We start from the raw sequence: 15,802 nt of genomic DNA, 5'->3' as shown, positions 1-15,802 counted from the left end.
CAAGGAGCACAGCCAACATGTTACACCACTCTGGACTAAGAGCAAGCATTCTTCTCTTACACAAGGCATCATCCCACACCGTCGGACGATCGGTGAAGTGACACCGCTTCTAAAAAATCAGAAGCTAGCGTGACAGATCTAAATAATTTTCGGCCGCTGCCAAACATCCCTTTCCTAGAGAAACCGCTGAAAAAAATGTGTACACAATCAATGGTGGCAACACATTGAACAACCGTTCAACTTGCTGGACAAGTTCCAATCAGGTTTTATTAAAAAGAGAAAAAAAATGATCTCTTATTTTCATTAATGTATCGTACAATGGTAATTCACGTGCCACATGTCATATTGTCATACCTACAGTTAAGTCTTTCAAGTATCGATTGGTCCTATGCGTCACATAGGAAGTCCTGGTCCAATCAGGCTTTAGACTATGTCAGAGTACCGAGATAGCCAACCTACACATCACGGACACACTGGCCAGTCACAGCAGCCACTTACAAGCTAACCTTGAGTACCACATGTATGTAGACAACCCTCAGGTAGAGTTAAAAATGTAATCCCAAAAAGATATCATCTGACTCAACGGGACACCATAAGGCAAACCTAAACCCAAACCTTAAGTAACCACCTCAATTTGATCTCCATGAAGACAAAATTGCTACTCCTCTCCCCACCCCACGACTCCCTCCCCATACAGGAATACATCAATCACCTAAACGTTCTCAATTTTAAACGGGTCATTGCATCAACAATCTCCCTTGTGATAACTCAGGAAAAGAACGTTAACATCGAAGCATACCCACACGCCGTGCTTGCTTTCAACTAAAACTTCTCAAGAAGGTGAAACCATTCATCCCACCACCGAGACTTCAAGACCACAGTGTAATCATTAGTCATATACAGACTAGACTGGACAAAGTTAAGAACTGCACCACTCGGGGCGACCCTCATTGCTATGGAAACTCTAATAGAACCTCCCCTGTGTCTCTCCACTGGCTCCCATTGAATGCCAGGATCCAGGTAAAGGGCATGCATGACACACTATGGTCTCCACCAAGATGAACCCAGGTACCTGGCATAAAAACTCATAATCAAAGGAGGCAGACGCTCCATAAGGAGTAAATTGTAATTGTTATTGCATTTATATAGCGCTTACTACCCCAGGCGAGACGTCAAAAAGAGCACCAGCTCCCTCCTGTTGGAACCTCTGAGATGCACACAAAAAATAAAGCCTACGCCCACATTTTCACCGGATCTGAGATGACGATTTAGGACTCTGATCTAATCCATCGACCTGCATCTTCAAACAAGCAAGGGAAAAGTCAATAGGTCTCGCCTTTGCAAGAGGTTCTATTTTAATTTTCTTTATGCTGCAGTAGTTGTGTGGATAGTAAGTGTAGATTGTTTGTGTTAATAAAATAGTTTTTAATGTTTTGCTTATTAAGTGATGTATGTTGGAGGTCTTATCTGCCTCGGTAGACCTATTGCCTTTGTAAATGTTTTTTATCGATGTTAGCAAGCTGAAGCATTTATGCCCTGCTCTACCTCAATGGCATTGGAAACCATTACTGCAGATTACGTAAGCTCCATTTGTCATGTGTACAGCAAGCTATAGTACATGCTTTTGTTAAGCAAGTTTAGCACAGCACACAGAGGCTTGGTTCTTTCAGTAGGAGAGGAGGGTCTTATTTTAGCCTCCATTCAGTATAGAAGTTATAAATATATAAGGTATTTATATATAGAAACCTAATTGAAAGGCAGCAGAGCTCTGTATATTGTAAAGGCAGAGCCATCACAACATATGATAGAGTGGTTGCTGATTTGTGTAGTAGTGAGTCCATGTCTGTAAATCGATCATGTCTTGCAGCATTGTGTCTGCGCAACCCGTCAGCGAACAAAACCATTTCAAAGCACTAGGAACAGTGATGCAATTGTAATGCAAAGGTGTAACCATGGAGAAACAAGGTATGTTCTTTTTAGCCAACTATAGAAGACTTGCACCTTTAGTTCGAACGGCAGGGGCGGTGCAGGCAGTGGGACCTCCGATGCGTTGGAGGAGAAGTCATCAAAGTTGATGAAGTATCCGGATGCCGTCCAGTCTATTTTGGGTAGCTCTGCAGGCTCATTTGAATTAGAAGAAGACTTGATCTGTGGTCTATTGACGTACATCTTGCTCATCTCTGGGTTCCCAATTGAAATCTGTGTGCCTATAGTTGTAGACCGCATAGTCATCGTTTTGAAACGGTTAGAAGACATACTTTATTGTTGTTAAATTGTTATCTCTTGTTGAAGAGAACATGCTGCTTTTGTAATTAAAGCTTCCATCTGAACCTCCTGTGTGGCAGCAAGAGCAGATTGGTAGCTACCCCGGAGCCCACACAGCTTACTGGTGAGAATCGGCCCTCATAATGTGGTTTTATCAGAACAATAGAGACAAACCCTTTGTCTCTGCGTCCGGCAAGGGGTGAAAGAAGTACAGGTCTTGTACCTTCAAAAGCCAGGACAGGCACTCTGTAAAATGGCCCAAATTAGTTTTTTGTCCACCATCTTTTCTCGGCCAGATCCCCGATCTTTGGGATCCAGTCGGTTCCTGCTGGAACAACCTTCACTTCTCCAATGGTGGTGCTTTTTACTTGAACACTGCTTTGTTCGCCCCGGAAATCATTCTATTCCCGTAAAACAGCCAAACGTTCATTGATGTCAAATGGTGTTTCCGCCACCACTGTGCTGGCACTATCGAGGTCTAGGACCAACATCTTAATCCCAAACAGGATCTCATAAGGAGTACGACCACCCAGGGACTGTCTTGGTATGTTATTCGAAGCCGTCTGGTCCCCATATAGGTGATGAATCCAACTGTGACCAGAGCCTAATACCCTCGCTGTTAAAGGCTGCTTTAAGTCCCTGTTTTTCCTCTCCATGACCGCGTTTCCCTCGTGATGGTATGTAAATGAAAAACGCAGAGTCACACCCAAACTTTCCATGGCCTCTTTGTAAGCTCGAAAGCTAAACACCGGACCCTGGTTGGAATGTTATGTACCAGATGCGTATGTCCAGATAAAGACTCGGAGATCCTTCATAACTGTTCTGGTATCAGCTGATCACTGTGGCCATACCCACAGGAATCGAGGGCAGGAATCCACTGCCACCAAGATGTATCCGATGATAGGGAGCTGCAGTGGTCCAAATCTACACATGCCAAAGGCTTGTTTGAATTCTAAAGCGGGGTCTGGGGTGGGCACGCTACTGTGGAACCTTTCCTCTGCTGACAGATATCACATCTCAGGACAAAGTCCTTGGCCTGTTTGTAAAGACTCAGTCCCCAATAGCGTTGCTGCATAGAGAAATTGTGGCAGCCACCACTGCATGTGTCCAAGCCAGACCCTCATGTGTAGCCAGATTTAGTCTTAGTCTCAGATCACAGCTTAGTATTACGATATCCCCCACTCCTGGAATCTGAGCATATGGTACGTTCTGTGCTTCTAGCTTGTAGGTGTACTTGAGTGGAAAGCCTTTTATCAGGTGTGTGTTGTGTGCAGCATTGACAGCCACCATGAAGTCTCTGTCCATTCTCATACTTAAACGAGTTAATGCAGAAACCGGGCAGTGCAAACCATCAGTTTTGCGGCTTCATCATCCAATAAATTGCCTGCAATGTGCACGCCAATGTGCTGATGACTCAGTTTATGTATAACCTGAACCTGTGGCAAGCATTCCTTCAGCTTTGCCACCTATTCTCTGCTTTACTGTGCAGCCTTTCAAATCCTTGAATCCATTCTATCTCCAGTAATGAAGATACTCATTATATGACTGTACATAGTAATACAAATCACACACAATGAGTGTGGGGAATCCAAAATCCATATTCTGTAGTGTCAGAGCTAGAGCCTTAAGTTCTGTCAGCTGTGCTGTGTAATCACCAGGTGACTGCGTGAAGGTCTTCTGTGGATGGAAGGTTCCATCATGCATACAGCCTTTTACGACTGCGCATGCGGCTGAAAAATGCTGTTTTGTCCTTATGGCAGGTTGTGCAGAACCATCAGTATAAATTATGTAGTCATAGCGATCTAGAGGCATTATTTCATTAGATAAGGAATTTTCTTGCTCATACTGGAGAAATGCTTGTGTTTGTAATGTAGACTCAAAACTGTAGTCTACGTCTGTTGCAGTGAGTGAGTTTTCCCATTGTCCCATCTTAGATGTAGAGCTTTAGCATTCGGAACTGTCACCTTCATTGAACGCGATATATGTATAACCTGATGCCCCCGCAATAACACGGATGACCAGGTTTGTTGTATTTACACGTGTGTGTGTGTAAATGGTGGAAGCTATCATATCAGCTTGGACGGAATGTAAAATTTCTGTGTGTTTTTCTGTCCAATGTGTGCTTGAAAAGCCTGGACGAATTAAGTCGTAGAATGGTTTTATCCATTCTGCGTAATCAGGAATCTATGTTCTGCCAAAATGTAGGAATCCTAATATGGATTGTAACGTTTTTAGAGTTGTAGGTGGTTGGAGCAATGTACATTTTTCTAAACAAAATCGGTTGCCAGGCTCTTGTCTTTGCTTGACAGCTTAAATACCCAAAATAATACACTGAGTTGGGCAATTTTTGATTTTTTTAAATTGAATCTGTAGTCCATGTGAGCGAACCGCGGAATTATGTGGTCCACTCTGGTCAAGTGCTCCATCAGGTCATAGTCTTTTAAGTATATGTCATCGATGTTTGACAATTCCTGATCATCAAAGTTTTTATATAATTCTGTGACTCTGGCTAAAAACAGCCGGCTGTTTCTGAGAGCCTAGCGGTGTGAAGGTGATCAGATATCTGCTATATTCTGCTATTTTCTGACAGAAAAAAAAGACATTAGAGATATCTAATGTTTTGTATTTTTTTCACACTGTTATTCATTAGTGCCTCAATATGTTCATTTTGTACTGCAAATGTTCGAGTAGCTGTGTTCAAATGTCTGTAATCTAATACCAGGCGGTATAATTGATCTGGTTTCATTACCGTAAACAGTGGATTATTCATTGAAGATGTGCAACTTTCAATCATACCTTAATATTCAAGTTGTTCTAATATTTCCCTAACTTGTGGTTTTGCTTCAGTTTTTATTGGGTATTGTCTTTGAGGTTGTTTGGTTGTTCTTGGCTGTATATCATAATAAGGTGACACCGAGGGTCCCTGCATGCTTAGACTTCACTACGCAGCTGTCTGACATATTTTGAGAGGTGTCCATTCGTGACTAAGACGGATTCCTTCATTCGCTTTCACCAGGTAATGGGGTTGGATCGTCCCTTGGGGAGATTTTTGGATCTACACCTACACACACTCTAGGTACACTTAGAGTAGGGATCGCATATTAGGAGTAGGCTTGATTATTGCCTTGTTTTATATGCCTGCATATATATACACTGCTTTAGCACCATGGTAGAACTATATCTACTATTTACGCTTTTGGTGCTTGTAATCACTTTTGTCTGCTTCTGTCTAATAATCATTGCAGCACAAGTATTTTATACAAGAATAACATTGGTTCAATTAACTTATTGAAAACGTCCCATTGTGTATTCTTTGTATACTTCTCTTAGAATAAGTGAACATGAGTGACTGACTGAAAGGTTCTGTACTGTTTCCACGATCCCTAAGGGGTCAGGGTTGTCATGTTCAGTGGTTGCCAGAAACCATTTGCTCTCTGATAAGGTTGGGGGGGGGGGCTGACAGAGGAACTGTGAGCTAGCTGGTCTATAGGCCAACAAATCCTGCAGGGGTATCCGGAATCAGTCTAGACACCAAGCCCCTAGTTTATGCTATCCAACAAAGGCGCAGATCGTGTAGTTCCTACTAATCCGTAGGATCATATTCAGAAAAGAGACTAGTACTGTTGATGTAACGCCACAGCACGTGGCCAGAACTTAATGTTTGTAACGTCTAGTTTAGTATTATGATGGACCGTAATTGTGACTGTCCATGTTGTAAAATAGATGTCTTGCTGCATTATGTCAATTGCAGGAGACTCTATGTTGCACAGTGAATAAGTCCTGGGTGATAATTTGGTCATACCGCTTTCAACCACAGCCAAAGGCTATTCTAAATTAACCCTATCGATCGTGCGCACGCTCTCAGCAGCTTCCTGCTCAGAAATCTTCCACAGCTCATTATATATTCCGTGCAAAAAGTGCTTTTGATGTGGGTTCCGGGGACCTAGTAAAAAATCCCTGTGATCAATGCCATCAGAAAGAAGGGACAAGTGTTTTTTCACCTGGGAGAACGTTGAGGTTTTTAGCCAATCTAGGCATACCTTCCCAACACTATATGGCATCACCACACCGAGTATTCTGTTTGTACATATCTTAGATCAGACCTATTGATCCTAAACCCTTCGGTGTTACCCGGGAATCTAGATTGACACACTTTGGTGTCCACAGGCCAAGCCAACCAACCCTTCCAATTTGGGTTTGATGAATTGAAAGAACCATTATGTATCATGGTATCTAGTGTGTCCTCACTGAAGTGTGTACAATGCTGCCAATTCTCAAACCATGAGAATGCAAGAATATGTGGTGTGTTCGAATCCTTCATTTTGGTTATATCAAGACAAGAAGTTTGCTACACTGTTTTATTCAGAAAAATCATTTGATGTGGTTGGAGGCATGCTCTAAACAAGGCCTCAGTTCCCTGAACCTACCAATATTTAGCGGCAAGTCACTCACATCCCGAATAAGCCCAACTCGGATTTATCTGATCCTAACAACTTCCGTCCTATCACCAGCATCATGACTCTAGCTAAATTGCTTGAGAAATACGTCCACTTGCAATTATGCAACAACATAGAGAAATTTCATCTCCTTGACCCATACAAGTCGGGTTTCAGAGCAGGTCACAGTACTGAAACAGCACTAACGCACAATGTTCATGACGCCCTGCGATCCCTTGATCAAAATGTCCCTGGTCTCCTGATCCTTCTGGACCTGTCCTCAGCATTTGATACCGTCAAACATGAAAACTTGATTGCTCTTCTGCAACATAGGATGGGTCTCTTGGGTCCAGTCCTGAATTGGTTTACTTCCTTCTTACATAACCGCACACAAGGAATCAAAGTTAACCACTCCCTTGCAACCAGTACCCCTGTTACGATTGGAGTTCCGCAAGGATCCGCACTCTCCTCCACTCTCTTCAACCTGTTTATGGAACCACTGACCGTCATTCTGAACCATTCTAACATTTAGTATCACATGTATGTGGATGACACGCAACTGTACTTGAAGATCTCCTCTCAAGAGGACATAAAAACGCTGAACGATGCTCTCTCACAAACTCAAAAATGGTTAACCCAGAACCATCTTATGTTAAATACTCTCAAAACTGAATTCCTTCTGATTACTCCCCCCAAGCACTCTGCACCTACCCTGGTCTGGCTTAAACAACTCACTGCTCTTAATTGCACCCCTCATGTGGTTGACTCTGCTAAATCGTTAGGCATCACCATGGACAAATACCTCAACATGCAAGCGTACGTCAGTGCAACTACTAGGGGAGCCAACTTTCAACTCAACACCCTTAACAAAATCAAGCCTTTCCTTCCTCCCGAAGACATCAGGCCTGCTGTTCAATCCTTGGTTATCTCTCGACTGGAATATGGCTTGGTGACCGTTGCTGGTCTGCCCAAAACTAGCTTGGCCCCTCTCAGAGCTACTCTAAATGCATCAGCCAGGCTCATCACTGGCTCCAGAAAACGTGACCACATCTCCCCCGACCTTTTGCAACTAAATCGGCTGTCTATCAAAGCTAGGATAGGCTTCAAGAAAGCTTGCTTGACGCATAAAGCCTTACACTACAACACCCTGGCTTACTAGGCAAATAAGCTTGAACTATCGGGCTCATGTCGGAACTTAAGAAGTAGGTCTACCCTACCTTTGAAACCTCCCAAGTACAAAAAGAAAAGATCTTACAATCGTGCTTCCACCAGAGTTGCTCCAAGAATTTGGAACGCTCTGCCTTCTGAGATCAGATTCAATCTTACCTCTGCATCTTTCAAGAAACATGTCAAACGGCTATTATTGAGTGAACACTAACAGAATCAACTTGTTCTCATTCCCCGTCTAAAAGTTTGATTCCTATTTTTACAACGTTGTTTCGATGTATTGTATCTTTATCTTATTATTGGTACTTTGCTCTAGGGCAATTGACTCTTACTTAACTCTGTTGTTTCGACTTACTGTATTCTTGCCTGTTAATTGGTAGCTTGGTCTAGGGCAATTATGATTAGGTACGGGTCGGGCCAACTCCTGAACTCCTGACCTTGATTGTTTTCCCCCCTCTGTTTGACAATGCACCATTTGTACAATTGTGTTTTTTGTACTTTAGCCACATCTGTACAGCGCTCTGATACCCGTAAGGGTCTTGTTCGCGCTCTATAAAACTTTTCAATTTAATAAATAGTCCCACAGACAGATGTTGTGTCTATGGTGTCTTTCCAAAAAATAGACAGTTGGAAAATAAAGGAAGCGGAGTATATCAGCTTGGTGTTTGTTAGCATATTTTTCTTTGCAGGTGTAGTTGCAAGCCTATACTAATACAAGGCTGGGTCTGATTTTTCAAAACCTGAAAAATAAGCAAACATTTGTGCAAATATTTTTGAACTACCTTTCAGCAGTGTTGGGCAGTGTTCCCATTGTGTGTAATTATAAACAACGCACGGGATATACCATCATTAAGAAAATGCAGCTGAAGTGATAGAGGTTTTGATATAATTTAAGAAAATTTTAAACAAATAAGGAATTTGCAATAGTTCAGTAGGACCATACACATCCTACGATAGCCTGTCCAACACATTTCCTTCAGGAAGTGCTGTAATATTCACCAGGGACAAGTCCCTTAGTTTGCAGTGTGATGATGCATGTGTGGTATGAACCAAGTTCACAAGATGTACTGAGGAGCATTCTGGGAGATAATTTCCATGCAGAAGTAGGAAAAAGACAGTTACCAAACCAATCCAGAGAACCAGGAAAAGTAATCCAATTGTAATCTAGAGATATATCCATGGAACATCAGAGTGTGTCTTTTTCAGCCAAATATAGATGGCATACACTCGAAGCTTGAAAGGGAGAAGTGGTGTTTGCAGTTCAAGTTCACTTGAATCTGAGGAGAAGTCGCTGTAATGCACGAAGTAGCCAGAAGCCGTCCGGTCTATTCTTGGCAGCTGAGCGGGTTTTGTAGAATTGTGGCATGTTCACATAGACGTTAATTATTCAAATTGAGATTTCTGTACTCGTTGATTGTACAGTTGTTGTTGTTTCAGCAGGTAGAAGTATAATTTCATTGTTGTTTACAGCTTCTCTGTGGAAAGTGGAATCTTCTGTCGTTATTAAAACTTCCATGTGAACTTACTGTACTGTAGCGAGAGGAGTACGGCGGCTACTCAGGAGCCTACTCAGACAGTTTGAGAATCGGCCACATAGTTTGGTTTGATCAGATCAATAGAGACAAACCTCTTGTCTTTGTGACTGGCAAGGGGCGGAAGAAGTACAGTTCTGTTACCTTCAACAGCCAGGATATTTACAGCCGCTCTGTATGATGGCCCAAATTCTTTCTTGTCTTCTATTTTTTCTCTGATCAGGTCCCCAATCTTGGGAACACAGGCAGGTCTTTCCTGCACAGCCTTCACTTCCCCAGTGGTGATGCGGTTTACTTGGACATTGCTTTGTAAATCACGGAATTCATTGAGTTCCTGTAAAAATGTTCATTGATGATTCAGCTGCCACTGTGCTGACACTATCGAGGTCTGGTACAGATATATACATAGAGAGAGAGAGAGATATATATTACATTAGAATTTAATCTTCTGATTACTCATACAGAAATGATTGAGCACATCTGAATAATTAAAACATTTTGAGTGATAACTCATCCTCGGCAACTGATACATGACCTTGTGGCCGAATTAGTGGACGCCCAGGTATAATACATTGGAGGCTAAGGTTGTCCTCTGTCTGATATGGAAAGGGGATTTCTCATGAGTATATAAAGTCCTCATAGTTAATGCCCCTGGACTTGTGTATTAGCCTCAGGAATAAATCACATTGATGAAAGTAACTGGAGGGACAGCGAGGGGGCATGGCCAGCAGCTCTGAGGCACAGTCTACAGGAGCTCCCAATGGGGCACCTACATCTGACCCCTTCCTGACAGTGTAATTGGCCGCTACAACTGATGCCCATTTGTTGCCCCTCCCACTCCCCTGGCGGCCTGTGACTGTCTGGAGGGCAGCCTGTTGCAGCAGAAAGAGACCGCCCATATTACCTGCATCCTGAGTGCTCCAAGATGGCGGCTGCCCGCCTTTAAAGCCGCTTCTCCTTGCTTGCCCTCCCAACTGCAGCAGTAGTGACTTTAGAGGGTTGGAGGGACTTGCCTGCACTATCTCAGATCACAAACCCATATTGATGTTACTGTGATGGGGTGGGACACGTACCTACATTCCTAACTGGCGACTGATGACGGCAAGCTTGGAAGACCTCATGTTGTGCACTCTAATCCGTGAGGGTGTTCAAAACTGCTTTGATGAGAACGTGGGCACTGCTATCTTCTCGCTTGTAGAATGGAAAGCCTTTAAGATGGTCATCAGGGTACATTGCTTGTCTGAATCTGTGGGAATCCTCTAGTCCCTCTTGCAGGACATTGTAGTACTTTAACGGCCCTGACTTTACCTTTACTACCTAGCAGAACAACTTCAGTGGTGCGCGGGATGATTCCGCGGCGAGACGACCCAGGTCTGCTGCGATTACCAGAACCTCCTAACTCACAACAACTGTAGACTCTGCTGCTTAACTCGAGACGTGCCATCCATAAAGTTCGCCTTGACTTAACAGTTCTCTGGGCATGCTGGATGGAGCGTTCTTACCAGTGCACGTGGGCGGTCACCTTATTACCCAAATTAGCAGCTATGTGCATTGCTTACACAATTGCAGGTTATTGAAGAAGGTCGCTTGCTGGAATGGAAGGCAGAGGGGTTAGACTTGGTGGTCACGTTGTACACTGATGGCGTGTTGCGATCATTTGATGGCCTATGTACCGACTATGATATACCAGTGGGACAATTTCTGCAATACGGCTCCCTGATGGCAGCTATACATACAATTGGGATTATGGAACCCAAGCCCCTCCCTAGTTGTTGACTACCTTTGAGACACTTCCAACATCAATCGCTTGATTTCGGATCTCTATGTGGCCAGTAGCGGCTGACGGGGGACAGAGTGGCGGGGCGGGGGCAGGTGGGGACAGGGGGAGACAAATAAAAAATAAAATAAAAACTTACCTGCTCGCTGCATCTCGCTTCTCCAGGCACAGTCTCCCAGAGTGCACTGTGGCCAATCCTGAAGCTGCTTTCATGCTGCTGAAAGCAGTGTCAGGATTGGCCTGAGTGCAAATGATTTGCACTCCCACGCTGACTAGGAGCCTGTGCCTGCTCTCTCCTACCCAGCAATGCAACTGGGGTTGGAGAGAGCTTCACTTCACATGTGGGTTTGGCCGACCTGTGACGGCCGGCCAAACCAACATGCGCAGTGAAGGTAGTGTCCAACACTTCCCCTCCAGCCTGTCACCACCCTGTCCCCGCCCCCAATCTTCGCCTCCGAGCGAAAAATAGAACGATAATAAACAAGAGTTTATTATTGTTTTATTCTTAATTTTTCGGCTGGTGGCAAGTGGGGCGACTCTCCTCTGCCATAGAGGAGGAGCCGCTGCTGTATGTGGCTTTGCGTGACGATACCTGCACTCCCCTTGCAATACTACGGGACAGTTGGGAAGAAGACCTAGGAGCCCACATCTCAGATGGAGATGGGCCAATATGTGAAAAGGGGCACACATAATTTCCCTCAATACTCGCTTTAAATTGATCCACTTCTATATCCTCCACCAAGTGTATCTCACCCCTTTGAAACGCTGTGTATATTTCCCCTTGCATCACCTGACTGCCCACGCTGTCGCGTCACCCTGGGAGACATCCTCCATATGCTATGGTAATGCCCCCACTTAACCTTCTGCTGGTCGGAGGTGGTGCGCCCCTTTGCAGAGACCACTGACTGTGCTCTGACTCTTCCCCCGGTTTTGTGTCCTGGACCCCTACACCCGCCTTGCTAAATGCAAAGTCACTAACCGCTTTATTGATCTAGCCGTGGTGTTAGCTAGGCGTAAGGTCACCATGCTATGGAAGAATACCGAGGCCCAGCAGGTTGAAAGTTGTCAGGCAGAAGTGATACGGTGGCTGACCTGGGAGGGTATAGCGCTCCCCCGTGAGGCACAGTAGGGCAAACGTACCCTAGAACAGGCAAGAGCTTGGGTTGTAACTGTAGTGGATTTCCGAGGAGGCAAGGCTGAGAGTGCAGATGAGACCTCCAGTTAAATATTCCTTTAGCTACGTTAGTTCTATTAGCTGCTCCATGACCTGGTACCTTAACCCCTGGCTGTACTTGAGGCTCTCCTGACTTATTAGCAGGGTTCCGTATTGGTCTCCGTTCCTGCCATGATGTGCTTCCTGTGACATACCCCCTTTTGTTGTCATCACCTGATTCCTTCTCTTTTCAAGAGGGGGAGGCAAGGAGGGGGTAGACATGCCATGGGTGAGGGGAGATTGGGTTACATAGTTGTTTGGTCACTTTTTATTTGTTTGCTTTTCTATGAGGAATATCTCTCTACTGACACGCGCTAAGTCATTGATCACCGGACCTTTAGTTGATGTAAAAACATTTCGACTTACAACGGTGATTTCTTTTATAATTTACAGTTATTCACTTCTGGCGAACCTGACAGTGAATGTTTAAACATAATACAATGTTAGTGCATTGATACATATTGTTCATTTTAAAGTGCTGCTTTGTTTTGCTTTGTTTTTCTGTACCAATATATATATATTTTTTAAATAAAACAAAAAACTGGAGGGACACAAAGATGAGCCCCCGAGAAACTGTTATGCCCACCAACTGAGGCCAAAGCAAATTATTTATTTACTTATTTCACCCTGTAAGGTTGTGGCACTCTGGCAGGCTCCCCATACCGAGCTGTTTCCGATGCGGGTTGAGTGAGGGTAATTTGTTCCATGTGGTCTGTGATGGCCCGATGGTTGTGACTTACTGGACTGTCATATTGATCACGGTTTTGAATGTACTGGGCAGGCTATTTGACCACTCGCCATGCATTGTCTGCTACATATACCGGAGGATCTCTGTGGCACCCACGGAGAGGATACTCTGGTTGGTATTGATACTGTGGTGGCCAAGAAGGAGATTGCCAAACACTGTAAATCTGAGACTGCACCTGCAGTGTCAGAGTGGTTCAGGGCCATGGCCAGCTGTGCAACATTGGAGAAACCCAGGCTGTCCTCACCAGTACAAGACCATCTTGGGATGATTTAGGACTATTTTACTATTCTAATCAACTATGACGAAGAATGTCTTTCCTTCAGTTCTCATTCATAGTATTCTGCTTGACAATTTTTTTTCTTACGTGCTATGTACCACGCTTGTTATCACGCTTGTTACCACAAAATTAAAGAAATAATTATTTATTTAAAATAAAAAAAAGAAAACACAAAGACACTTATCTCCTGCCATAAGATTCTTGCTGTTGCTGATGAGTGTGTGTCAGACACTGTGCCCCGTAGCACTAGTCCGGAAATTGGGTTGCTAAAGCGGAGTCTTTGCCAATGGGTATAACGATTCCAAATAGTCTCACTCAATTTTTGGTTATTTGCCCTTGTTGCTTTTTATTGAAAATAAGTTCTGAAGCCAGTAAACAAATGTACTGTGTCAATTTGTTTATTGATTTTAAATCACGCAAAAATGTAAATGAATTTACATGAGTACACCACCATCAAAAGATCCATACTAAAGAGGAACAAGTGCATACAAGACTAATAGACTCTCTAAAACCAGACAGCTATAATAAAAGAGGGGTACAAATAAAAAAATATGAATTATGGTTATTGATTATTAGACATAATGCCCTTCTGCGCACCTCCAGTGTGGGATAAACACAGTAGTGCCTGGCTGGGAATGAGGATGGAGGGGCAGGGGGAGGGTAGGGTGGCAGCGGACCAAAAAGAAATTCCACTTACCTGTTCCACGAGCCGCGTCTCTCCTCTGCTATTTGAGTCCCGGAACCAGGAAGCACCCAGGCTCCCCACAGCAAATCACAATGCTGCAATGCAGTATTGTGATTGGTCTGAGTGCCGTTGACCGGCTCTCAGATTGGGACTGGGGGCCTGGGCATATTCCCCACCAGGCTGTATAATACAGCCCGGTTGGGTACATGCAAAGTGCGCATGACTGTTTGGCAGGCCGCGACTGCGGGCCAAGCAGTCATGGGCACTTGGAGTGTGCAAACCACTCCTTCCCCTATACCTCCAGCCCCGCCCCACCCTAACCTAGCCCCAAACCTGCGAAAAATAAAATGATAATGATTACGTTATTATAGTTTTCTTTTTCCTTCTCAAAGAGCTATGCGGCGACGCTCCTTCGCAGAGGAGCCGCCCCTGAATAAACATCTCTTATCGCTCAAAAATTTCAAGTTTACCAAGGGGCGCTTGAAAAGATGGACTTTGTGCTACAAAGAAAACTCAGAACAGGAATATACCCACCTGCCTGGAGCCTCATTTGAGTATAGGAAACTTACATGAGCATTCTCCATGAAATGCTGTTTATTGGAAAACTGGAATACTGTGACATGAATTTCCAGGGGTAAAAACCGGACATAAATATGGTGACATACTTGTATTACACCACTATTTACAGGTTGTATCTTATCTAGTTAAGACTTAAGCTTACCTCCTAGCAATGACACCCAGGTTACCATCTATTTTGTCCTATTCCTGTTGTGTAGTGGTAATACACTTCAATCTTACAATCTGTGTGTGTGTGTGTAACAGATGGCACTATGCCGATGTACAAGCTCAAATATAATTGTCCGTGCAAAGTTTAGAATGTTTGTATCTTTAGCACTTAGTAGTAAAATCAGTGGTCACGAAATGTAGATTTAACAGCCAGACCAATAATTTATAATCTTGAATATTTTGTTTCTAGATCTTCAGGAAGGCCAGAGCTGTGTCCCCTTCGATACTTTTCTTTGATGAAATCGATGCTTTAGCAGTAGAGCGAGGGAGGTAAGACTGACTTCCATGTTTCACTTTTTGATGTGTTTGGTTGGACATCAGACTTCTGATGCACACTATTGGAGTTAGAACTCTTATTTCCCAGGGCTTGAGTATGGGAGGACAGCTAAGCCATTTGCCTGAATGGCTGAATGGCTGCACACTTGAAGTTGTATTTATTAGTTTGGATCTTCTACATTTAGAAGGTCTGGTCTGCCGCTATTCTACTGTTCCACTCTTGAGTGAAAACACTCACAGAGGTGTGTGAGAAGAGTGTATGGCGTGTTTATATGTTTGTGGAGAGTCTTTCATGTCTGTGGTGTACTGTACGATGTGCAAGAGTTTCCTAATGTTGCGTGCCTCAATCCAGGGGTGTAACGCAGGTCCTTGCAGCACAGAGGGGACCCAAACCTTTCAGAGGGGCCCCATTCTGGCCAAGAGGAATGAATATGTAAGATATGTGAGACTCGGGCCCCTCTTCACATTGTGCTGGAGGGCCCTTTCCTTTTATGTTACTCCACTGCCTCCATGATTGTAAGCTATTCAGCATACACTGGTGTCAATCAAAGTTGGTCTCGCTGGAGATTTAAAATTCTCTTATGTGCTAACCTTTTTTATTTTATTTTATTTTTGATATGCTTGGGATACAGCAAAAATA

The 15,802-nt window shown here is 43.8% G+C and overlaps 1 protein-coding gene across 2 annotated transcripts in view; it reads left to right on the top strand.

Moving 5' to 3' along the window:
- The window catches only part of AFG2A (AAA ATPase AFG2A), a 1,612,935-nt gene that overhangs the window by 749,774 nt on the left and 847,359 nt on the right, over positions 1-15,802 (top strand). For both annotated transcript variants that reach the window (XR_014978118.1, XM_085641546.1), the window contains exon 13: positions 15,077-15,156. Coding sequence is in view for 1 of the 2 variants with exons in the window: in XM_085641546.1 (XP_085497672.1) it covers positions 15,077-15,156 (80 nt within the window). In the remaining variant the exon portion in view is untranslated. The remainder of the gene's footprint in view (positions 1-15,076; positions 15,157-15,802) is intronic.

Source organism: Triturus cristatus, chromosome 2_2, assembly GCF_964204655.1.
Source record: "Triturus cristatus chromosome 2_2, aTriCri1.1, whole genome shotgun sequence".
NCBI classification, from domain to species: domain Eukaryota; kingdom Metazoa; phylum Chordata; class Amphibia; order Caudata; family Salamandridae; genus Triturus; species Triturus cristatus.
This window is presented reverse-complemented; position numbering and strand designations above follow the sequence as displayed.